We start from the raw sequence: 25305 nt of genomic DNA on the forward strand, positions 1-25305 counted from the left end.
CTCAACTGTCATTCTGAGTGGCATCTGTTAGGGTTCTCCCTTAAGATGGTGATAAGGGGATGCACAAAATATAGCCCATAAGTTAGAGGTGACACCTGTAGAAGTGTTGCCAGAAACTAGTGTGCAAATAATGTCTGTGTAGATGCACTGGTAAAGGCACTAGGGGCTAAGTGAAAGCTAGGTGAGTTAATTGCATTATGCTTTCACCGAGGATTGCTTATGCAACCTGTCTTAGGTACACAGAAACAGGTCACATCGTAACTGAGGTAAACCACCGCACCTTGTCTGAAGTTCATTACTGTCCTTTCCCCGGCTTTGGGAAAGAGGCAGGGATTCTCTGAGTAGAGGAAGCTTTCTTATGGATATTATTCAAGATCCTGTTTACGCTGAAATGTCTGGCAACTGCCTGATCACCCCTCTTCTAGTCTCGGGCACGTGGACTAGCAGTTCTGTATGTCTTTACACCACTACAATATTTGCTAGTAGGGTGAGTAAAGGGAAATATGGCTGTCTGACTGAAAGAAACGTTGGCCCTACTTCAAGATGGCTACCACTTTTAAGTACGGAAACATGATGTGGGACTTTGAAACCACTGTGGCTCTCTAAAAGTGCCTAATAGAAGGTGAAAGTCTAAATATTTAAATAAAAATACTGCATCAATATATTTGTCAAAGAAATAACACCTATGTTCTTCACTTCCAAATAGAGTTCTTGAGAGCTCTATCTAACAGGATTTGGATGAAGGAACTTGTTGAGGGTAGAAGACATTTACTCCTAACTGTAACAGCCCAGAACGTTAAGCTTTGTTTGATGTCTGTATCTGTAGTCTCTGCAGCACCCGAATACTCTATGCTGTAGTACTGCCTCCATGCATGCCAAGAGGTGTCTTGGAAAGGCTGCTTTCTCTTACGTCTTTCATAAAAAGTGTATGTTGTTGTGCTTGGTTCGGTTCCTTATGCCCTTTTATTGGGGCCTGATGCCAGAGAATGTATTTTGAGGACACTGACTTTCCTTTTTTTAGTGACTTCAGCTGTTGCATTTACTTGACTAGGTGGGCTGCTCTGTGGCTTGCTAAGCTCTCCTCACAGCTGGGTGTGGGAAAACAGGTGCTGGGACCAAGTTAATATTCTTTCTAGAGACTAAGGTAAAAACTGACACTTGTTGCAGGGCTGGATAGTGGCAAAGGACCATGTGTGCATGTGCAGGAAGGGGGCAGCTGACAAGAAAATAATCTTATAACCAACCTTAGCCTTCTCCTACAACTATATGTATGCATCAATGCACTCTCATGTGTTTTAAGTCTAAAGGGGTTATTGCTGTTGCTATAGTAATCTCTGAAATACTGTTTGTGAACCATCGACTAGCTCAGCTTGTGCAAAGAAACAATATTTTGATACTGGTCCCTGTCAAGAAGAGGCGTGGCTTCACCTTAATTGGCAAATTAGAGCTGGCTAAAAAAAATTAATTGCCTAGAGTTTACGGCATGGCTGTTAAAATCCATAAGGAAATACACCCTCATCTATTTTCTCTCTTGGCTGTTGCATCTTGTTTTCATTATAGGTTTTTTGTTAATTAGTCTCTCTGCTAAGTTACTGCAAATTTTTTTTTTTTTTTTTTTTTTTTTTTTTTTTTTTTTTTTTGCTTAGCTGGCTTCTAACTCAGTGCAGCAGTAAGAAATTTCAGTCTTGATCTTGAAAGGTATTCCTCAAACGTGGTGAGTCTTACTCTCTCAGCAAATCTTTCACAGCGTTATTTATGTGGGTAGATTCACATGCAGTTTGTACTGCTCATTGTTCTAATAGTACTCATTGTTCTAATAGGTAGTTTATGAAACAGTACTTCTGGAACTAGGTGGGACTTGGTTTCTGTCTTGCTCACTTGCCCTACCTTCATCAGGGAATCTGCTAATTGTTTAATGATTGTTACCTACAGTTCTTCTGTTTGGGTGAGTCTGAGGCAGTGTAACACTACTGGAAAATAACTGGGGGAGTGCTAAGGCAAATTCCTAGGCTGCTTTTACAGCCGGCCTATTCTCAAAGACTGTTTTCTACTCCTCAGGAAAACTAGAGCAATACCAAGTGTTTACACTGAAGTGGATTTTATTCTTCAATATTATCGGATCATGAAGGGCAGAATAGGACTTCTCATCCTTGTCAGATCTGTATTTGATTACAGAAGCTCAAAAAAATATTTCTTTTTCCTCATCATCCCCTGAATTCTTATAATGAGGGAAATTCCCGGTGAATAGCTATACGGCAGAATGAAACACTAGCAGAGCTATCCAATATCCAGGTAGTGTTAACAGAGCAGCATGCAGGTGATGGCTTTGAAGGTGGGGGAAAATGTAGGCAGGCTTTTCCTGCGTGGGAATTCTATACAGCTATGCCAGCCAGAAGGGAACAAACTCTCAAGGTCTTGCCTCCTCTCTCAGATCTCAGCAAAATCCTTTCAACCCCTGCACTGAAATGCTCTCTGAATGCTCTCTGAAAGACTAGTAATCGGCTCATAATCTTCCCCATTCTTGCTGCAAAGATACCTACATTCAAATGGATAGAAAGTAGAGCTGGCTGGGAACAGCAGCAGGCTTCTCTTCTCAGAGGATTAAGCCCTATTAATTCTTGTCCCTATTCCTTCAGAAGTTGTGGGTTTTGTTTTGTTTAGATTTTTACAAATGGAAAACTGTAAGAGGAAGAGGAATTTGCAAGGCTTTTCTTTAATGCTTAAATTTCAAGGGAGAAGGGGAAGAATGATTAAACTGATTAAAGCCAATGGGGGTGGGGTGGGGTGAGAGAGTGGCTTTGAGATAACCTTTTGATTATTATTACAATGACTTAAATGGGAGCGTGCCCGCCCTGTGGCAGTGTGTCAAAGACCAAGCAAAACTCAGTAATGGCTCTGCCATTCACAGGGCTTGTACTCGGACTTCAGTAGCATTTTTCATGTCTTAGCCACCAGGGTCAGGAATGATATGATGTATCATTTTTTTCTCTACCATGATTATTTTAGCATGCATCTTTGTCCTGAGGAAGGTCACGGATAGATATAGCCTTAGATCTGCCCAAGAAAGTATAAAGGAGCTCAAGGACTTGGTGGGGACGGAAGAATACAACAATATAAATGAAACCTATCAAGAGCTAATAATGACAAAGTGGTGTTGAACTAGACCTTGGTCTTGAACTTGCTGAGTGTATTTAACTGAACATCTGACTCATGCAGTTATGCCTCCTACGCACAGAGTAACTTAACTAGTCGTGACTACAAACTCTGCACATTGGTGTGAGTTCCCCAACCTAACTCTAAAAGCGCTGCTGCTAATAGTCCATTAACAGTTTCTACAAGAACATAAGGGATCAGGCTGGTTTTATTCTCTGTAGCTAGAACTGGCAGTGTGTAACTGCTGAGGTTTGTGGCTGCTACAGAATGGTGTAACTGCTTCTCTTCTTTAAGGACCACATTTCTAGAAGTCGGAAACCTTACGTGTTAGCTATCCTATGCATATACTAGGTACCCCATAATATTCTGTTAAAGAATAATACTGGTTAAAAACTGTTTTTGAAATGGGCATAGTCTGCTGCTCCAAGCAAAAAGACATCTCAAAAGGATTGCCTGTGGAGCTGAAAAATAGGGAGTCATGTCTTCACGAGGATGATAACTTGTATAATTCTTGTGAACATTGTAAAATTCTGATGTAATATTAACATAAGTTTCAGGTGGAGCTGTGTGGGCAGACATGATTGTGCTGAGTCAAATACAAAGCCTGTATGGGCCTGTCTGCTACATTGGCACTGTTGGTGTGTTCCATGTGCTTCAGATCAGTCCTGGAGAAATATATTAGTATCACGGGAGTATCTTCCAACAAGTTGCCAGTGAAGAAACGTACTCAAGTGGGACTGGAGTGCGGCAGAACGGCACGTCTGTGACACCTCAGCTGAGAAGAGTGGAATCCTGCAGGACACATGAACATACACAAGTTAGGTTCCCCTCCCCCTTTTACTTAGCTTGGCTGGGTTAAAATAGAGCGGCTACAGCAGTACCGTCTGTGAAAGACTAATGGGGACATTTAAGTTGCTAGCATACACTGAAAGCCTGTACTTCCACCTTTCCTTAGACTGAAGGACCTTACTTACCGCTGGACTGGAATCCCCAATCTTGCAAAAAGCTCTTAGACTGTTACCTACCTCCTGGTTAGCTGAAACTGTTCACAGTTCTCTTTCTCTCTTCATCTGTCTCTGGTTCTAACCAAAGCTAGTGTATCAAAACTCGCTGTATTTTTTAACACGGGCTGTGAGAGAGAAGTGACCTGTAGGAAGCGGAGACAGGCATCACGCTACCTACTTTTTCGTAGAACTTGACCTCAGCTGGCAGAATAGGGAGAAGTGGAAATCGGTAGATTTTTAGCGAAGAGCATTACGGTACTGCGAACTGACAACCAGATAAGGCAGGGTGGGGGAATCCAACAGCCCCCCTCGGACAGCTGGCTGCTCTGCAGCCTTTCTTCTCGGGGGGCGGTCAGCATGGCGATGAAGCAGCTCTTCCACAGGGTGCTGAAGGACTGCCTGCAGGTGCAAGTTTCTCCTGGACTCCAGGTAGCGAACACCCGGAGCAGACCGACGACGACGGACTCACCGCGGGTGTCTGCTTGCACGCAGGGCCGTCCGAGGTCCCTCCGGGCAAACTCCCGAGCAAACACAGGCGCACAGGCCCCCTCTCCCCTCTCCTCCTCCTCCTCCTCCTCCGCAGCCGCCGCCGGCCGGGCCCGGCTGCCAGCCAGGCGGCGAGGCGGCCGGTGGTACAGGGCGCAGAAACACCGGCCCGGCGGCACCGGTACAGGTGCGCCGGGCACCGTCCAGGCAACCCAGGGGACCGCCGGAACGACCGAAGGGACCTTCACCGCACTTGGGCCGGTGTCGCCGGGTGCGGCGGCGGGGGCCGCGAGCCGCGGGGCGCCCGGGCCTGGGGCGGCCTCGCGGAGGACGGAGGCCTCGGCACGCGTCGGCGACGGCGCTCCGCTTGCCCCGAGGGCCGAGCCGGCCACCCTCATCCCCCGATCACCGACGCGAGGGGCCGGGGCGGTGCCGGGGGCACCTCGCCGCCGCCCCGGCCGCGGGCCAGCTGCGGCGGCCGGGCGCCGAGGGGCGCGGCCGGCGGGGCGGGGCCGGGCCTGCCATGCAAATGAGGGGGCGCGGCCACCGGAGTTGTGGGGCGGCCGGGGCGGGGAGGAGGTGGCGAGCGCGGCCCCGCGGGGACGAGGCGGCGGGCCCGGGGGCCGAGCGGGGGCGGCCGGGAAGAGCGGGAGGCGGGGAGCGCCGCCGGGCCGTGGCTGAGCGGAGCGGAGCGGGACGGGGCGCGGCGCGGCGCGGTGGCCGCAGCAGCAGCAGCAGCAGCAGCAGGAGCAGTCATCCCGGCGCGGCAGGCAGCGGAGCGGGAACATGGCGAGCGTAGGAAACGGCACGGAGGAGAGCGGCGGCGGCGAGGAGGTAACCGGCGGGAGGGCTCCGGGCGTGCGGGCGGCGGTCGGTCGTCCCCTGCCGGCGCGGCGGCGGGAGCTCCGCTCCGCCGGCATCCCGGTCGCCCACCTGCCCCGCGCCGCCGCCTGCCGTCGCGCTGGGGCCAGGCGGGCGGCCAGCCGGGCAGCCGGCTCCTCCCGGGGCAGGCCCGGCCGCCGGCGGGGCGAGGAGCCGCTGGGAGTTGGGGAGAGTTGTCCCGGCGGCGGGGCCGCGGGCAGCCCCTTCCGCCGTTGTTTTTATCGTTCTGTTCTTTTTTTTTTGGTCTCGTTTTGTTTTCTCCTCTCTCAATCTCTTCCTCTTCCCCGCCCGCCCGCCGCAACCCCAGCGCCGCGCCAGCGCCGCGCTGCTCCGAGCGAGTTTGCCGCGCCGCCTCTCCGGTGCGCCTTCCTCCCGGTGGCGGGCGGCAGGTGCGACCGCCGCGCATCCGCCGCGCGTCTCCGGCGGGCGCCGGGCGGGCAGCGCCGCTCCCCGCCGCGCCCCGGGAGGTCGGGGCGGCGGGGACGGGTGGCGCGGCAAGCGTCAGCGCCCGGGTGGTCTGGCAGGGCGCGGTTCCTCTTTCGTGGGGTCTGCCACGGGCGGGCTGGGCGGCTTTGTGTCGGGCAGAGCTGTAGCTGGATGTAAGGAAGGTGCCTTGTGGACCGGAGCCTATAGTTCGCCTGTTGTTTTGCTGAAGGTCCGAAGGGAGGTGCCTTCAAACGATCACCTCAACTTTCAGATGCGCCTTGTGTCCCCTCGGTCCAGAAAAGCGCAACAGCGGAATTCGTTGGCAGCACCTCTCGGGAAGCTGGTGATAGTGAGGGGGTCTCCTAGGCAAGCTTTTTGAGAAGGGTACTGCAGAACTGAGGCGGTTTTAACGGGAGGGCGCTTTTAAACGCGGCCGGTTGCAGTCCTGGCATGCAGGTGTGGGGATATCGCTTGATTTCTGACTGTGCAGTCGAAAATGAACTATTTCAGCGTTGTGTACATTCAGCAGCTTCTTCAAAAAGATTTGTAACGCGTGCCTCTGGCCAAACTTTGCCGAAGAAAACTTATGAATCATATGATTACATAAGAGCTGTTTTGTTTTTTTTTTTTTGTTTTTTTTTTTTTTGTTTTGTTTTGTTATAAAACCTTGCTAGGGTGAATTTTGAAACCAGGCGTGTGACCGGTGCCCTGTTTCTGAGGTGAGGCAGCGTTTCATCCAGCAGGGCACCTGACAAATGTGTACGTAGGACTTGGTTGAATCCTCGTGTCTTGTATTTGGCAGTTGCAGAAGCCGTTGTTGGAGGAGGTGATAAAAACTCGCTTGTTCTTTTTCTCAGTTGGAAGGTGGGGATATATACTAGTCTGTATTTCAGCGCATGCTATAAAAGTTGCTACTTCCTAAGGTTATAGCGTGGAGGCATAATGTGAAGAGGATGTGAAATGCTTAAATCTCATTGTATGCTGGAGGGAATCACTCCAAAATCAGAGTGCTCTCTGCGGAGCTGAGTTTTGTCTCTGATATAAGGAGTAGTACCAGTGAGAACAAGTCATTAACAAACTCTTGCTGCTCTCAGTGAGCAAGTAGTTGGAATTCACAATTGTTGAAGCAGGTTTTTAGCAACTTAGTTGTAGCCCAGCTGCCCTTCCTGAACACTAGGCAAGAATGTTCTTCACCGAGATTGCTGTTAAGTGTCCATGCTTTGTTAGAGGAAAAGAAGCTGCCATGCAAACAATTGAAAGGTAGGCATAAAAGCACCTGGAAGAGGCTGTGTTTGAGCAATAGCCTGCAAAAAGTGCCAGGTTTTCTCCAGAGGAGCTGGAAGGACCTCGAGCTCTTTGCAGAGACTTGCGCTGGATTCTCTGCAGTCTGAAGCACACCAGAATTGGTAATGGAGCAAGTGCTTGGATTTTTCCTGGTGAGATGCCAGAGCTCAGGAAGAGAGGGCAGACAGTGGCTTGGTCTTGGGGAAAGTTGCTGCTTCTGTAACAGAAGTTGTCTAGACAGCGGTAGGGTGCCTTTGCCTAGGGGTTCACCACAATCTCTTTACTAATAAGCTACATGTGATTTCAGCACTTCATGCACAAGATAGTGTGTTTTTAAGTGTCTTTGGCTTTTTTTTAAAGTGATTGCAATGGTTATGATGTTGGGAAACTGAAGTTGGGGAATGTTACTCTATTAGCTTTGTTCTGAAGACCTGGATGCATCTAAGTAATGTTGTTTACATGGAACATGGCAGATGGGAGCTCTGCTTCCTGATTTAAACATACATACTTAGTACTATATAAACATAGCTTTTAGCATATAATTTTGCTTTGCAGGGACTTGTGAATACTTCTTCATCCCTGAAGCTTTGAAGGAAGATATGTTAAATTAAACCTTGACGTTATTTCCTACTTAACAGGACGTTGACCAGCAAGATCCCTGCTTCTAAAGTCCAAACTTAAGGTAGCAGGTAGCTGCCCCCTGCTGTAGTCCGTGATAAATAAAGTCTGTGGTTTTCCTTATGCTTCTTGCAGCTCAAGGAAGTAGCAGATACCGTGTTTATCTATATTTATTTTTTTTGCCATTTTATGCCTCATTGTCGTGCAGCTGTGGCTTTCCAGTGGGCATGGTGAGGAATTGCTATGAAGTGTAAATAAGTGTTCCCCCCCCCCCCCCCCCCTTAATGTAAGTGTAGTAGTCCAGTGTTTTGGGTTTTTTTCTAAAAAATTACCCCCACCAACAGGAACTGGAGGCCTAAGGCCAAGAGGCTATATTAATGAGATAGTGTTATGGGTATGCTCATTTGGGAAAACAAATGGTTATTAAACTCAGAATTTTCCTATGCAGTGTTGCTTCCTGGCTGTTAGAACGCGTCCTGGTCATCCTCTACTGAGAAGCAGTGTCCTGGACGCTACACTAGTGAAACTCCCCACCTGCGGTGTGCCTAGTTGTGAACTCAGAATGTAATATGCCATTGGCACTTAAACAACTGTATGACATGGAATTAATCTACTAAAAGTACTTGTACTAGTATTCTTTTGGAACAGGTTGCAAATCTAGGACAGATATGCTTAACTTTAGGGGCAGAACAGCACTCCCAGCCACTGCAGAGTCTTCAAGCAAAACTTTAAGCCTTCTCCCCCCCGCCCCCTCCACTGTCTAAAGATTACTTAAAATAGTGGGCCAGATCTGCTTCCCATTAAGTTCACTCTGTGCTGCCCTGGTTTTTCAAAGTCTTAAAGCCAGCTTAATTGGTTACTTGGGGATTCCCTATCCATTAAAAAAACCCAACAAACTGAACCTTGGCCTTTGTGCATATGAGAGTTATAGCCAGACAGAAAGGATCATGAGCAAGAAGTATCTAGATGCTAAAAAAATGCCTTGTTCAGCCTCACTCAGCCAGACTAAGGATTATGCAAAGATCTGAAAGTGATTTGGTGCCCTTGCTGTGGTTAACTCTAAGGCTTGTATTAAGGACAGCTTGGCCAATTCAGTTAATCTGTGCCTCAGCTCTAAACTAAACTATTAAGGAAAATTTAGGTAATGAAGGTCTGATGATGCATGCTGTACTCTCCTGAGCTGCCCAAGCAGGGACATACACTGTATAGGCTGGCTTTATCAGGCTGGATGGTTTATCTTCAGAGCTAATTTCAGAATGAAACCAGCATTGTCTTTAACTCCAAAGCTGCGTAGTACTGGTTAGTTCTCTAAGTTACTCAAGCTTTTCATCCACTGCTGCAGCAGCTTCTTGCACTTATGATCAGGGAACTTGCTAGTGGTGTGCTTCTTTCCACCAGTAGCTTAATACAATAATGTACTTTAGAATAAATTACAGAACTGTGCAGCACTGTTTTATGTTTACACTGAGGACTCTCCACCGGTTTTGTTTGGTTAATTGCAGCCTGGAAGAAGAGTCTCAGTGGTGAGAAACAGTGGTAGCTGCATGCCCCCAGAGACTTTGAGAAGCTGGAAACAAGCCACAGTGGTGTCTTTTTCATGTTAAAAAGTGAAGAGTATGTTGGGAATGTGGAGTTGGGAAAGGGTAGTGAGGGCACTTCCTCTCATGAAGGATGATTGTATTTAAAACATCCTAACTTGATTTGTATGGTTTTGTGTCTTTGGGAAGTAGATCTTACTCAACCGAAGAACGTAAAATTTGAACTCCTTCTGTCAGCTTATTCCAAAGGCTTGTGCTTTGACACGTAGCTCATCTGTTTTTTTTCCCATTCCTGTTTTGGCCTCTCCTACTGTCAGAGCACATCTACATCTAAGATGAGGGGCAAGCTATTCCAGGGTGAGAATAGGACCACGGGAAAACTAATCATGAGTAGTAATTTCTTCTTTATTAAATAACATTAGGTTGCTGTCTCTGCTTCCAACATTCTGAGGTTCCTTATTTCAAATAAAACTTTGTTTTACCTGTGGGTGTACCTGTTGAGAGGTATTATTTTTCCTTGTGACCACCTATTCAAGGTAGGGATGTGTACTCCAATTTTATATTACCTATATTGTTCCAAGATGGCTAATTTTTATTGTTCACGTTTTTCCATTTCTTGTTTGGCTCCTTAGAGCTTGCTTCATTCATCTTCATGACTGAGCCCCTTGGTTGACTGTGACTGAATTCGAAAGCCAGGTAGATAAAAAAAAAAAAGGTGGTTTAAGCCTTTATTTGTTTCCTGGAGGGGAGAAGGAAGTGTATGCAATGTGTTCCAATTAAACTTTTTAATTTAATGTTCACTTTGGTTAATTAGTGTGTCATTCCTCTTCAGAGTGAGGGATAAAAGATAGAGGGGATAGGGGAAAAGGTGGGGTTAGTGCGGAAAGCACCAGATGTCTCTTGGGGAGGCAGAGCTGACATAAACTTCTGGGAGAGCTAAGTACCTATGCAGTGAATTTTTTTGTCTGTTATAATTTGCCTTTACTTCCCTTTTCTGTGTGTGGTTTTGGGTTTTTTTTAATGTGCGAGGGGTGTGGTGGTGATAATTTATTTTGTATATAGATGGAAAAGTAGAACAAAAAGAAAGAATCAGCTTTTTTCTTAAGGTTTTGGTTTTTCTTTCTATTCTGTTGTGGAAAGCAGCATCTAATAGCTTTGATTGAAGCCTTTACTTTGAGCAGTAGAAGTTACTGTCCCTATGGGTACAGCTGTCTTGGTAATTGTAGCTAAAAGCTTGCCATCCACTATGTGGAAAGACAGTTCTACTTCATACGTAAACTTAAAGGGGGATAGATTGTTTCTTGTAGTTCCAGTAAATCTGTGAGAATTACAACTTTGTGGAAGCACATTTGGTTCTGCAAATGTATGTTTTTTTCCTTTGTTGGCATTTTAGTGCCAGTATGCTTGGAGAAACCTCTAGCCCTGATGGTCTTGTTGGAACTGCTAGAGGTCAATGACTTGGCTTGGACAGAGGTTCTTGTTTGGGCCCCTGTCTTGGCAAAGAGGTTGCCTGTTGAAAGAGAAAAGGAACTTAATTTCTTGGCAGACCATGCGTTACATAGCAGCATGGGCCAGGGTGACTCAACATATGAGTGGGTGATAAGCATGTATGAGCTTATGGCTCCTGTTTTGTTAAGTAAGTCTCCTATAGTTTACCTAACCAGAAGGACTTGGAATAGCAAGGAAAGTTTCAAATAAGCAATAGGGCTTTCTCCTTTTGTGTGGCACCAGCACAGAAGGTGGAGGTAAGATCATAGCTGCTGGCGACAGGCTGGCAGGAATACAGCCTGACAGACCACATCCATCTGGTGAGCAGTGATTTTCACACATGCTGTTTATTCTGGATTAATAGAAACAATTATACGTGAGGGAGCAGAAATGGTGGATCACTGCTCTCACGTTGAAAAGAGAGCAGAATCGTGCAACTGAAGAGTTGAGGGAGAATCAGCTTTCGGAGGTGGATCTGTGCTGCTGTTGGTGTGTGTTCCAGTTAGATCTTGGACGTGTCCAAGACCTTTATGCCGTTTGTGGTCAAGTGTCTGCTTAGGTGGTCAGAACTGTGAGAATTTGTGTGTGAGTGCTAAAAATTTCTTCTTCTATTCTAAGCCCTCTCAGGTTCAAAAAACATTTCGGTTAAGTCAGTGGTAAGTAAGTATCACAGACCTGTGGACTGATGTCCAAACGCCAGGTGCTAAAAGCAAGATTTTCTTATCAAGCAAGTGAAGACTTGCCTGTCGTCGTACTCTGGAGTAAGGAAGCAAAACTGTTACCATATAGTGAAGCTAATCTAATACATCAGACCTTATTAGCAGTGATATTTTTTGTTATGATGTGGTGAGTGGATCATGTTTTTATTCCACTTCTCTTATGCATTCACTGTGCAACAGAGTAGTAAATGAGCTTCACAAGCCAGTGGTTGGGTGTGCAGCACTGCCTTGATTTCTTCTTGTCCCCAGGAGTGAGCATCACGCACACTCTTGCTCTCCAGAAATCCTCTTATTGGAGGATGTGCAAGGACAGTCTGTCATCAAAACAGAGAGGAGGCTCGAAGGAAATCTGTTTCTGAAGACAGTAATTTCTGTGTCTGGCACCTACTGGCAGTACTGGTTGTGCTAAGAAGCATGGTGTTTAGTAGGTGAGTCGTAATACTTGGCTGTAACTAGTATTAGGTGGCCAAAAGAAAGAAGTATTCCTCTTGGCTTTAGTTGAGGGATGTATGATTATAAAGGTTCAATATGTCACACTGGCTTTTATTTTCACCAGGAAATAATGGACTAGGAAGAAGATGTTTTATCTGGGTTCTTTCCCTTAGGACTGTTGATACCCAATCCAGTGGGGCAACTAGCTGAACTTGCTCTCTCTGTCACTTTTTGTTTTTCTTTTCTGCAAACTTAGGAAGCTTCCAGGGCTGGAGGAAACTAGTTTTTTTTTCATTTAATATTTTCATTTTTTTAAAAAGAAGTATGAATAGTAATTCACTGTTAAATGGTTACTCTGAGGTCTTGTGGCAAAAACTGAACTTGCTGCTGAAAATACTGTGGAGATGTAGAATTACTAGTTGTGGCTTTGGTAAAGAGGCTTTTTGGATGAGGCAAGCTTATGCAGATCTTTAGGATTCTTGTAGCTCACCTGGCTAGAAAGTGCCGAAGAAACATTCTCGTAAAAACGAGAAGTATTCCACATTCTCTGCAAAACTTTCCCACTTTCATTTGGGGAGACAATAATTTGTCATGAAAACAGTTATAAAAAATGACTTTGAAGAGAGTCATAGTACGTGATGTGAAGCTTAAGTGCTTCTTGACTTCTTTTTTTAATAAACTGTAGCATAACTGAATACTTTATGAAGTACAGTTTGTTAGGGCCTTCCCAGCAAGAAAAATATTTTGAAAAGTTAATCCTATTTACTGCATTGAGGGTGACCGAGGGTTGGGGGCATGCCATTTTTATCTAATTATTATGTCCTTACATCTTCAGCGTATGTTAATTATTCCGTTCTTTGTCAAGGGAAGTGTAAAAAGTGTTAGAACTAAACTTTGGAGACAAAGCAGTTTAGCTGAATTTAAGTATGTGACTTGGACCAAAGGAAGAACTTTAAGGTAAGATTCAGTGGCTTAAACGTAGTACTAAAGAATATCTAAATCTGTGCCTTGTCCAGATGGAGAATCTTAGCATGAAGAACATGTGCAACTCTGGAAAATCCAGTTAAACCTACCTGCCTGTGTACTGCTGCTTGACACTATTGAAGTAGCTGGCTCTGTTAAGCTGCGTTCTACTGAGCTTAAGAAGAGTCTCTTCTAAAACCTTGGGAAAGAGAGATTCAGCAGCAGCTCAGTGTCTGTATCTTTTAATGTAATTTGGATTAAAGAGCTATATATGGCTATAGCTCCCTCTCTCAGTGGAAAATACGCCGTAGCTCATGGCCAGTCACTTCCAGAAGATGGACACTTTGCCAAAGTGTGGTGACTTCTGCTAAATGTGAACTATGTAAATTCAAGTCATGCTGAGTAGAAGGGATGGGAAAAGTTGTGTAGTTGAGTTTCAGAGTGAACATATTTCTCAGTAAGTGAACACCAAATGAGTGTTAAGGTCCAATAAAAAAAAATAATACGGTGAGCTGTTTGGAAGTCCATTTTGCTTATTTGTATGGTGGGATTTTTATCTTCCATGTGAGTTAAGTGGTATGTTCGGAGTGGGGGCGTGGTGTAAATGCACGTTGTCCCAACGTTGTACTTTTTTGTGAACTGGAAACAAGTATAGAGTCACGCCAATGTCACGAGTCAGATCCCAGGGATCTTCTTAGAAGTCATACTCCGTATTTATTATCCTCTTCCACAGTTCAGAGTTCCCCCCCATGGAGGACGACTTCTGACTGCTTTCTGTATAAGCACTTGTCATGAGTTTGTACATTGGAGTAGTCAAAAAGTGAGCTTGTAACTTTAAGTAGCGATGTGCCTGAGTGAGGAGGAGGATGTTTGCCTCTCTGAGGGAAAGTAGGCAAGTAGTTACTGGAGAGAGCGTACAGCTCTGTGTCCGTGGTGCCTTGGTTTTAGATTACATGGGTGAGTTCTGGAAACTAGTGAACTTGAGTTTTAATAGTTGCAGAAATCGGCCTAAATTGAATCTTTCTTACTTTGAAATCGTGTGCCTTGGTAAGTGTTTTTTTTTTTTTTTTTTTTTTGTATGGTCTGAAGAAGCGATTAAAAAGTCACAAGTGAGATTTCAAAAAAATTTTGCAACAGCCTCCACAAATTCATAAAAACTTTCTAGTATGTAATGACCGTGGGCTGTAGTGAAAATGGATATGGATACCAGCAGCAGGCAGAGGTCAGCTGTGACATAAATAGTTCCCTGGCAGCCCGGAATAATTGCCTGGGCGATACTTCTCCTTTCGTAGTTAAAAGAAGCACCCTACGCCTTGTGGAGCGAGTTCGGCTTGCCCCGGCGCTGACGGCCGGCAGCAGCGTGCGGAGGTTGAGCGCTTTGGATCGGACCGTGCGGTCAGGTGGGGTTTCCTTCTGCACAGCCGGAGTCACGGCGGCCAGTGCACCGGCCGACGCTTGCTGCAGCGGGGCTTGGCGTAAAGGGGTCGGTGCCCTGACGGCCCGTGAGCGCGCAACGCGAAGCACCAGGAGAGGGCCGTGACCCTCTCGGGGGGAGGAGGAGGAGGAGGAGGAGGAGGGAGCGTGTGTGTGCACCAGCAGCTGCCTAGAGGCACTGAAGTGCTGTGACCTTACATCTGTGGTAAAGTGACCCTTTGGGCAGGAGCAGTGACGAATCTGGTAACAACTGTGTATTTACTCTGTCTGTGTTACTACGCTCCAGCTAGAACCTCCAAAGGCTATAAATTCCTCGTGATATCAGTAAGCTGTACGGAGAGCGTGCCTGGGGGAGGGGGGGGGGGGGGGGGGGGAGCCGCACCTTTCTGACAAGCTTCAACGCGTAAGTAAATGTTACAGCTTCTATATGGGGAAGTGCGTGCCGCTTTCCGTGCACCTCTGTAGTCTGTTCGGTGTCTCCCTTCTGGATCCTGCAGCCGTCCTGCAGCGCCTGAGGAAATACCACACGCTCTGCGTGGGGATAGACTGGACAAAGACTTAAAGCAGGGAGAGTCTTGGCTGAAGAAGGAAAGCCATGGACACTTGGCACCTTAACGAAGCTTAAGGGGGGCATTAATAGGCTAACTCTTTCTTCGTGTTAATGAAATTTGAAGGTGCGTGCTACTTGTGGTTCGTTTTTTTTTTTTTTGTTTTTTGTTTCCTTTGGTAAGGGTTACCATTATAACTTCAGACGAGAATGCGTTCTGTTTGTGTTTGCCTGTAAGTAGCCTAGGAAGAACTAACACGTTAGCTTACTCCCTCGTTAAGTCAAGATCTGATTCTGCTTAGTGTAATTTAATGTGACACTTGGTCTGAATGTGACACTATATTTCTGTGTTAGGTGTTTGTCTGTCTTGCTTTCTTTCTGGTGGAAAGACAACAAACTCTCTAGAACACATGTATAAATCAGCTAATAATTAGGTAATTTTATGCTAGTAATGAAGTTAAGTGGCTGTGTCCTTAAGAGGATGCTTTTCTATTAATGAAAAACATCTGACTGTTTCCAGCAGAGGTGGAAGGTGGCCTGTGTCTGTCTTGCACTGGGGAACAAGCTGTGCTCTGGACAAAAGTCATTGCTTTAATCTTGTATTACAGACACTACAAACTGTAGATAACGCTGCTTTCTAAAGCTCTGCTGTTTTGTTATTGCAGCTAGTACTGCTGGTGGGTGAGGAGAACCATAGAGACTTTCAAGTTCTGTAATGAGAACATTATCGTAAATAAGGTTGTTGGAATTACTGTTATTGCAGCAAGACCTTTTTTTAAAGGAAATGAACCAGTTAAGAAAAATCACTTAAATCACTTTTCACTATAAAATAGAACTTTGTGGTGCTAAATATGTAGCTACTATTGCATTCTGAACAAATGAGTAACCAGTGGTGTAGTCGAGGATAATTAACCTGAGGGAGACAGGGGGAGGTTAATACCCAAGATGATCTTATTAATGTCCCTTTCATATTCTTCTTTTTTTGATTAGTTATAGGCAAAGCTGGCACTGAATCATCTTTACTATGAGGTAAACATATTTTGTTTCCCAGCTTGGGGTCATCTCTGAAAAGTATTAATATCAGCAGTTCCAAGGTGGTGCCTCTGTCATGAGACTTATTTAGGATTGTTGATTACATTGTAATTGGTACGCATTCTGGAATGCTGTCAAAATATCTCTCTAGGGGAACTGTAATTTGTAAGAGGTGATGCTGTTGTCTGGATAAGTCTGTAGTAAGTGCATGGTGAACCTGTTACATAATTGGGATTTTTCTTGGTAGCTTTAGAAATCTGTGGAAGCAGTGAGCATTTTTATTTGAAATTGCATATCAAAGTTCAGGACAACACAATGTGTTCTTCCTCTTAGTTATTTATATTTTACCTTTTTTTTCCTTGACTGGGAACTTGTCTCCACTGTGTCTACTTCTTTCCTATGCTGGGTCAAGACTGGACTCTCAACTTGTAATTGCAACTTGACTTACACTATGTCTTTCTGTTTGATCCATCCTGATATGTGTGAGATTCTTCTTCTTTAAAAAAATGACAAAATTACGTGGATTTGTTTGTTTGGGTTTTTTTTTGTCTTCAGCATGGTACATTGCATGACAAAAAGTCAGGTATGTTGTGGGGTGAGGACAGAGACTGAAACTGAAGTTTTGCTGCTACTTGCTGAAAGCTACCCATGCTTAACATTAACTTGATTGTGGAATTAGAGACCTCATCAAAGTTTGGAAACTGTTGTATGCTAACAAGAGATCTTTGCTGGAGAAGGGCTTGGAAATTCAGCAAATGTGTTTAAATTTCAACCACAAATACTTTTTTTCAGCATAGTTTTTTTTTTTTTTCTAAAAAAACCCACCACCAAACAGTGGCAAACCTCTTATGCCCAGAACTGGGTGCTAACTCTTGTAATGATGAGAATGTATTATTAGTAATTCTGATGCACTTTTATATACTGACAAACTGATGGAAAGTATGGATATTGATACTCCTCTTGCTTGTACTTTTGTAGGTGACTTTATCTTCATGGTATAAGCACAGTTCATGTTATACTTCAGAGACCTCATTCTGTTCAGATGTGCTGTTGGTGTGTCACAACACTAAGATAACTGCAAGTTTATAATTATTATTTAAAAAGAAGTTATTTGAGTCCTGTTCTTTAAATGGCTTCCAGCTGTACCAAGTGCCAAGCAACAGTAATAGAACCTGTCTCTGAAGTGCGTGAATGCAAAAGCACTCCCTTATGCTGACCACTTAGTCCTTTTTTACAGCGGGTTGCACTATAGCTGTGACTTGAGCAGTTCTTATTTTCCTGGCTGGACTAATCTGTGTGTGCTTTTCTTCCTTCTTTTTTGTTTTTTTTAAAAACCAATAAAGCACATTGTTGTGTGAATGAGATGAGGAAGTCTGTGGAAGTGTGACAACTGAAGTTGTATTTAAATGAGATCTTTAGAAAGCCTCCTTGTATAAGTTATGAAATTCTACACGGTAGATAAGACACCAGTTGTCCTGAAAAAACTTATACTAGAAGAGTTCCAAAGCCTATGGCCATGGCATCAAGCATTATGCCATCGAAGTATAGCTGATACCCTTTCATCTAGCGGAAATGATGGCATTTGTTTCTCTTTTGAGCACTGGAATTGGGAAAAAAATCAGTGACTGATTCTTTGTTATGACAGCCAGGTATTTTGGAAGGATGGTGTTCAGTGCAGCATAACTGAAGTTGATTCATGGCTTTTACAAAACCAGAGAAAATATTTTTTTTTATGCAGTTTGTGGAGTCTTTTTGATTTCCCACACTTGTTTATTATGAGATTAAGCCTTGCCTGTCAAGAAATATGCACATTTCCACAATGCTTGAAGGGTAGTGCTATTCTTCTCTCTCCTACCACACGTTTTGTCTGGTGGTTTAAAACCTTTGAAATGTTCTTGATTTATAATACATTACATCATTAGATATTTGTGTTTACTACCTTCTCAATGCTTTTTGTTTTAGTTCCCAGTTCTTTACCCCCCTGTTCTCGAGTACTGGTTGGTTGTAGTTTTTTTGCTGTCTCTAATGTTGATCAGCTGGGTCAACAGCTCAGTTCAGTTGCAGCTAACAGCACTCCCACTAAAAAGCATGTATTTGGGGGAGGGGTAATTTCTTTGTCTTTGGTTCTGAATAAACCTGTTCTTGACATCTAAGGATTTCAGAGTTCTGAAAAGTTGGTTTAGTAGCAAATACTTATGCTTACTAATGAAGAAGTTTAGCAGGGCAAAAATAGAAGTTGTAGCATTCAAAAAATGAAAGAAACAGCAATGGAAGATATTTTCACTTGCCATACTTTTGCCAGATGGTTCAATCAGTGGTCATGGTGGCAGTGTACCTAATCTGGAAGCAGAAGGCGGGTAAAGTTAACCATATACTGTTTTTTCCCATCCAAGGCTGTTTGTATGAAACAAGTGATTTAAGGAACTTGGTTGTTTTTTCTCATTCACTTATCACTGCTTCTCCAGCTGATGGAGAATCATTTTCAGTCAGTGTTGTGGTTTAACCCCAGCCAGCAACTAAGCACCACACAGATGCCCCCCCCGCCCCCCGCCAGTGGGATGCAAGAGAAAATTGGGAAAAGAAGTAAAACTTACAGCTTGAAATAAGAACGGTTTAATAGAACAGAAAAGAAGAAACTAATAATGGTAACAATAACACTAATAAAATGACAACAGTAGTAATAAAAGGATTGGAATGTACAAATGATGCACAATACAGTTGCTCACCACCCACCGATCGATGCCCAGTTAGTCCCTGAGCCGCTATCCCCCACTCCCCCCAGTTTGTACACTGGGCATGATGTCACACGGTATGGAATACCCCTTTGGCTAGTTTGGGTCAGCTGCCCTGGCTGTGTCCCCTCCCAAATTCTTGTGCCCCTCCAGCTTTCTCGCAGGCTAGGTATCAAAAGCTGAAAAATCCTTGACTTAGTATGAACACTACTCAGCAACAACTAAAAATGTTAGCATTTTATCAACATTATTCTCATCCTAGATCCAGACCATAACACTATACCAGCTACTAGAAAGAAAATTAACTCTATCCCAGCTGAAACCAGGACAAACTGAAAATCTTTCAATAGTTGATTAGAGACCTTGCTACATTGGCTGTTTTCACTTCTGATTCTACTATATTTGTGGGGTTTTTTTAACTTTTTTATTTAGAGTGTCCCACTGTAACATAATGCATAAAGCAGCCTAGATGAAAACGGTCAGGTTTTGCCTCATCCTCCACACTGGGAATGCTGAAATATGGGAGTGAAGGTGGGAAGGTTAGGTGAGACTGCTGAATAGATCTACCCTTGTGAGAGGGGATGGATTGGGATTCTTCAGCTCCAAAGAAGAGCACAGATGTCCTGTCTGTTTTTTGTCAAATGGATCTTCCAATGGTGTTTTTCTTTCCTCTTCATGGTAACTTATTTGGTAGGTTGTGTTGACTCAAATGAGTGCAAGCGGGCATCTCTGCCTCCTTATGCACTAGGATCATGTCTCTTGAAGTGGCGCCATTTTATTAGCAGCAAACTGTCTAGTAATCCTTTGTCTAGACTGAGCCGAAGTTTCTGTGAAGGTTAGCCACTCATGGAAAGTTAAACTTGATGAGGGATGGCTAGTTCTGAACTAGAATGGGTGAAATGTCACTCATTGTGAAATATTAACTTTGTCAGAATTAGTAAGACCAGGCTTTTTGATTTGAGTTGCAGGGAGGCTAGTGACTTTAAAGTTGCTTATGCCTGGCCTGCATTCAAGCAAATTGAGAGTAAACACATGTTCTGTTTCTGATGCTCTACCTAATGCCTTACTTCTAGTTAGTGTCTGAAAGTATCCTCTGCTTGTGTCCCTGAAACCTCTCACTGTGTCTTTACCTCTTCTACTGAATGAAAAAAATAATAACTGAATAGTCTATTTGGAAGCTGATACAAGTTTGTTAATGTTTATTGCTGATCCAGATGACTGGAAGTAGGAAAGCCTTTACCAGCTTTGTCTTTCAACAGTGGTATCTCATCCATGCTGTTCAGTGTCCTGGAAGATACAGATGTACCTAGTACTTAGTGGTTATGGTTATGTGTCAGAAGAATTATGTCTAGAAAGATGTAACAGAAGTCTTACCAACTTTATAGCCATAATAAATACCATAATAAAGTTCCTTTTGATTTTAATGGGGGTTTATCTCGTTTCTGTGAAATGACTGAATGATGACACTGAAGTTTTTGTAAAAACTTTAATGAGCTTGACACAGAGCTCTTTCAAGACTCAGAGGTGTGTCTGTGGCAAGAAGAATTAATTTGATTGAATAATCTTTCTTACGGCTGGAGAGCGGAAGGTTACGGTATCTTCCCCTGGATAGCGTCTGTTTTGAGAAAAATGGTTGTGTATTGTCTCTACCTTCTCAGTCTCCTTAGTTGCCTTCACATTCTTCTTAAATCACTCTTCCTATGGTATGAAAAGGAAGATGTATCCAGCCAAGGTTCATCTGTTTGTATTTGCTTTTCTGTTTCGAATTGCTTGGCAATCAGTGTTTCCAATGAAATTGATGAAGAATAGTGACATACGCAATCTTTGCAGAGATCTTCAGTGAGCGTATTTCAGTGCATTTGTATGGGACGTTGAACTCCTGACTGACTGTGTGGTTTATTTGTTTTGTTGTGTGATTCCTTTTCTTTGTGTTTTTTTGTTTTTTATTGTTTGTTTTTTTTCTGGTGCTACTCACAAACAAATACAAACTATGTGACAGTCCTGTGGTCTCTGGGGTGTCCAAGGCTGTGTGAGAGGGATGGACAGGAAAGATGGTCAACTAATTTAAAAATGGAAGAAAAAAAACTTTATTGCAGCAATGAGGTTCTACGCTGCTACCCTACTTCTGCGCTTCTCAGGAGCGCTCTTTGTGCAAAAACAACTGCAGGTCAAATAGCAGGAAGGTGCCAATGTAAACAGTAAGGGAAGCCAACTTGGTATTCAGCCAACTTTAACTGAAACTGTACTCTTGTTTTTATGTGCAAAATGTTGGATGTGAATCTGAACATGAATAACTGTTGACAGCAGCCATTTGCATGTCAATTAAAGTAAAGTACTTGCTGAGTGTGTAGCTGAATCTGCTTATTTCCACTTTTCAGTCACGAGGAAGAGGCGTTGTTTGAAACAGCACAAGCTCAGCCAGTTGTGTTCACAACAAGCGAGACGGATGGTGGTTTACCGAAGTGTGACTGCCTTGTGCCCTGTCTGTAGAAGCAGGTTCAGAAAAGCCTTCCTTTTGTTGCTCCCTCTGGCACGTAACCGGTCTGACCCACAACCACTGACGTCGCTGAGCATAATTCCTTCAGTTGATGTTCATTCTCAGTCCTGCTTTGGTTTATAGTGTGTGGCTGGTATGCTGTTCAACAATTGTCTGGCTTGCATCCAGCTGAAGGCAAAGTAGGAGTGGTCCACTTTTTAAAGCATGTTGATTAGTTGCACTTAATTACGGTAGGCACTTCTGTGACAAACTCCTGTTCTCTGTAGAAAATGGAGGGTGAATTTCTCACCAGTTTTCATACTTCTGGTAGTTTTGGGGTGACCAGCTGTGTCGAAAGGCCACTGCTTTCTGGACTAATGGAGAAACCTTTGTTCTTGTGGGTACTGACATCTAATTTTTGAGCTAAATGACACTGAAGTTTGTTTGGATTGCTAATTGTTGAGCAACTCTTTAGTTAATCAAATTTCTAGTAAAGCTGGGGCCTACCTTACCAACTCCTATTTTCTTTTGGGGGCTTGGGGGTTTTATTTTATTAAAGCATGACCCCTGACCAAGTCACCCACATTAGTAAACATCTTGAACGTGGCGTACTGTTCTACGTGGATGAGATTGCATAAGTAAGTCCGAACTACTGAGGTTGATATTTGGCTTCTGACAGCTGAAGTTCTTCATCTGCCCTGGAAAACATCTAGCAAAACACAGCTCCTCCAAAACAGCCACCTATCAGTCCACTTAGCTCTCTGGAAAAACACTGATATTTTATGCAAATATTCTTGAGAACAATTTTTTAAAAGCAGATGGGTTGTATTTATAGTTCAAACCAGTAAGTTCGAAGTAATACGTAAGCACAAAAAATTTGCATTTTTTTTTCCTTAAGAGAAATGAATTAGATTTTTACTTTTCATGTAAAAATTGGTTGTACCGAGTAGAACAGAACTTCTGCATTTCAATTCAATCCTTGCTGCCTCAAGGCTATTTCTGTCTCTGGGAAGGGGAAGTCGTTTTCCTCTTTTGTAACTGCTACATCATCTCCTTCCCCTTTGAACTGAGTGTTTTTCATGTGTTCCTGCTTCTAGGCTACAAATCCTTAATACCAGGATCTGGAGTCGCAGTGGCAAATAGTGTGTGTAGGTGACAGAAGAAGGGTTGGGGATGTCTCCTCCCTTTACTTCCCCAAGTTGTTTCTTTCCCAAGACAGTATTGAAATGCCTTTTCTCTCATGTGTTTGTGGGTTTTTTGACAATAAGCATTAATATGTAGTTTAATTCCCAGGTGTTTTTTTCTTTTCTGCTAGTTTGTGAAGTGGACTGCTCTTTTCTATAAGAAATGATTGTGTCAAGTCTAATGATGTGCTAGCTAAAAAGTTGCAATTTTTAAGCTCTTCGTAGTGCAAATTACTCTCAGTTCTGAGTAAGTATTAGGAAGTGAAAAACATCTATATTTTTGAAATGAAAAGAAATCTGAATGTTATTTGGCTCATCAAAATACTAATTCTTTACATCAATACTTTGTGAATTGCCTCAAGACAACTGAGATATTAGCTGCTGGGTCATGCTGTAATGCTGGGAATTACTTTCTCGCTTAGCATTTGGAAAAATACACAGTCCTAGGTAATGTTTTCTTATGCCACTGCCCATTTAAGCAACAGTTGAATTCTGTTCTTATGTGACACAATCATTTGGTGGTTAGTATGCAGGAAAGGTGTCCATAACAGATTATGTTTCATAAGTCAAGTTCTCAGAATTACTTTTCTTTTTGTAGTTTGTGCAGGGTCTAGCTGAAGTTTGTGTTACCCTACTTTTTTACTGCAGATGAATCAAAAAAACCCAAAAACAATTTCCATAGTTGAATGTATTTATTCTCAACTGACCAGTATTACAAGATGAACTTTTACAACTTTAGACCAGTGAGCTTGCACTGTTGTTTATCATTCTTTTTTTTTTTTGTGAAGTGGTTATTTCTGATATTTGATGCTTCAGTGGAATGGTTTGGGGGGAAGGGAATAGGTGTTGGTTAAAGCAACAAGATCAAATCTCTGTCATCTGTGAAAAAGATACATTAGGGGGAGAATGAGCATACATTTTCTGGGAAAGAGCAGTATTCAGAAGCTACTTGGAAAGGAATCTATACATGCGTTATTGTTTTGATGCTATGAAAGGGATTCGACAGTAAATTTGATAGTGTAAAAGCATCTTTCACTCAAGTGATAGCCCATGAGCTGATTTGAACAAATTCTTCATGGGGTAATGTGAGAACTACAGATGATTGCTCCTTGTGTAACAAAAGCTTTCAGTTTCATGAAACTTGGCTAGTGTCAAACCTAGTAATTTGTTCTTAGCTGAACTGTAATGTTGTGTGCTTTTCAGACCCTTAATTTGGAGACGCAAAAGACGGTGTCTGTGGTTATTCTCACTGGTGTGCTCCAGTAGTTAGCACTCTGCCTGAAAAATGTGAATTTGACACAGCAGAAAAAAGGCATGCTGAAGACTTTACAAGAAACCAAAGTGGTTTTGCCTGGTACTGATTTTGTTTCTGTGAGTTTCTTTACATAAACTGGAGATAGTAAGTACTTTTGCTGTCCTGCATTTGGTGAATCAAAAAGACTGAACGTTTAAGTAGCTCATATACTAAGTCATGTTCTCCCTCTTGAACTATTTTCATGGGATGTTTTCTGTTATCTTACATATTTATCAACATTCAAGAAGGCTGAACTCTAGGAAAGTACAAAATTTTACAGTTTTCATCCTCTTGGTGTTGGACACTAAAATGTTGTTTTCTACTGTTTGCAGCTTAATTTAAGGATAACACTAACAACAGGAATTCATATTTAATTTCTTGTCAAAATGACCTTACAGTCTTTCTTAGGACTGTTGCTTTCCATAGTACAACCTCAACTTGTGTGTATGATCTCTCTGATTTTTTACTTGTGCATCTTCTCATTTGAGAGTGACATACTGAGTGATCCCAGTCACTTAATGGGAGCGTACTTTTTGTTATTCTGACTTGCATTCTGCTAATTCTTTATGGCTAAACATTTCATTAGCATTATGTTCGTTTCAAGAGCATTGATTAAAAATTGTGTTGAACAGAAAGAAGCCTTGGAGAAATTCCGTTAGAAACAATTTCATCGCTGTCTTCTACTGACAACTGTTTTTCCTCTTGTTTACTCAGCTAATTCTTTACATAATGTATGTTTTATCGGATACCTCTTAAAAACTAGATAAGCGTAGCATGTAAAAAAAGGGCTTGTCAAGTCCGAAGTGTTTGTCTTTACAATTTCTTCAACCAAAAAAGATTTTTAATATTCTGATCACCTTTTTTTTTTTTTTTTCAAACAGTGTCAACTCTGCTCTAATTCTTTATTAATTATATATAAATTTTGTGTGGTGGGGTTTTTTGGGGGTGATGTTTTTTGGGGTTCGTTTGTTTGTTTTGTTTTGTTTTTCCTGAGATTAGTGTCATGTTAACCAGTTCACAGTAACCGAGGTATTCCAGTTACTTGAGGCTTGCTGTGCTAGTAGGTCTGGGCTATTCTAGCAATTCTTTGGCTAAAGTTTCAGAATCTTCTTGAACGACTAAGAAAATCTCAATATTTTTATAATGCAAGTGCAAAATGCTTGAGTAGAGAACTGACAGTGGACTTGGAGTCAGCCATGCTCCTGTGTAGCTGCACATCTGGGAGTTTTGCTAATCTTGTTTCTGTTCACTCAGGATATTTTCCAGCCTCTATTAGCAGTACTCAGTTTAGTCAAGTCAGCTAAGGGGAGAGATGGTATGTTGTCCTTTCATATTCTTGAGTAATATTCTTAGGAGCGTGCGTGTTGCAGTAATGTCTGGTAAGTTTTAAATGCTTGGTGATTTTAAGTTGTCACTCCTGTAGGCCAGGAATTCAAAATTTTTAGCCACCAGTTTCTTTGAATCATTTTAAATGTAGTCCTGGCTGAGGCTAAGGATAAATGAATGTTTACAAAGCTGCATAATAGAAAAGGGGAAAAAAAAGTCTAGGTACTTCGATTTTGTTCAAAATATTTTTTTAATGTATTCTGTCCCATTTGGTAAAACTGTGTGTT

The 25305-nt window shown here is 43.1% G+C and overlaps 1 protein-coding gene across 3 annotated transcripts in view; it reads left to right on the top strand.

Moving 5' to 3' along the window:
* Positions 1-5357: 5357 nt before the first annotated feature.
* Positions 5358-25305, top strand: part of TTC39B (tetratricopeptide repeat domain 39B) — a 74149-nt gene continuing 54201 nt past the window's right edge. The window contains exon 1 of one of the 3 annotated variants that reach the window (XM_049794714.1): positions 5358-5477. In XM_049794714.1, the coding sequence (XP_049650671.1) occupies positions 5430-5477 (48 nt within the window). In that variant the 5' untranslated portion in view covers positions 5358-5429. Of the gene's footprint in view, positions 5478-10066; positions 10088-14808; positions 14831-25305 lie in introns of those variants that run through there. The other 2 variants (XM_049794715.1, XM_049794717.1) reach the window with 2 other exon arrangements.

The sequence above is a fragment of the Accipiter gentilis genome, chromosome Z, assembly GCF_929443795.1.
Source record: "Accipiter gentilis chromosome Z, bAccGen1.1, whole genome shotgun sequence".
NCBI classification, from domain to species: Eukaryota; Metazoa; Chordata; class Aves; order Accipitriformes; family Accipitridae; genus Astur; species Astur gentilis.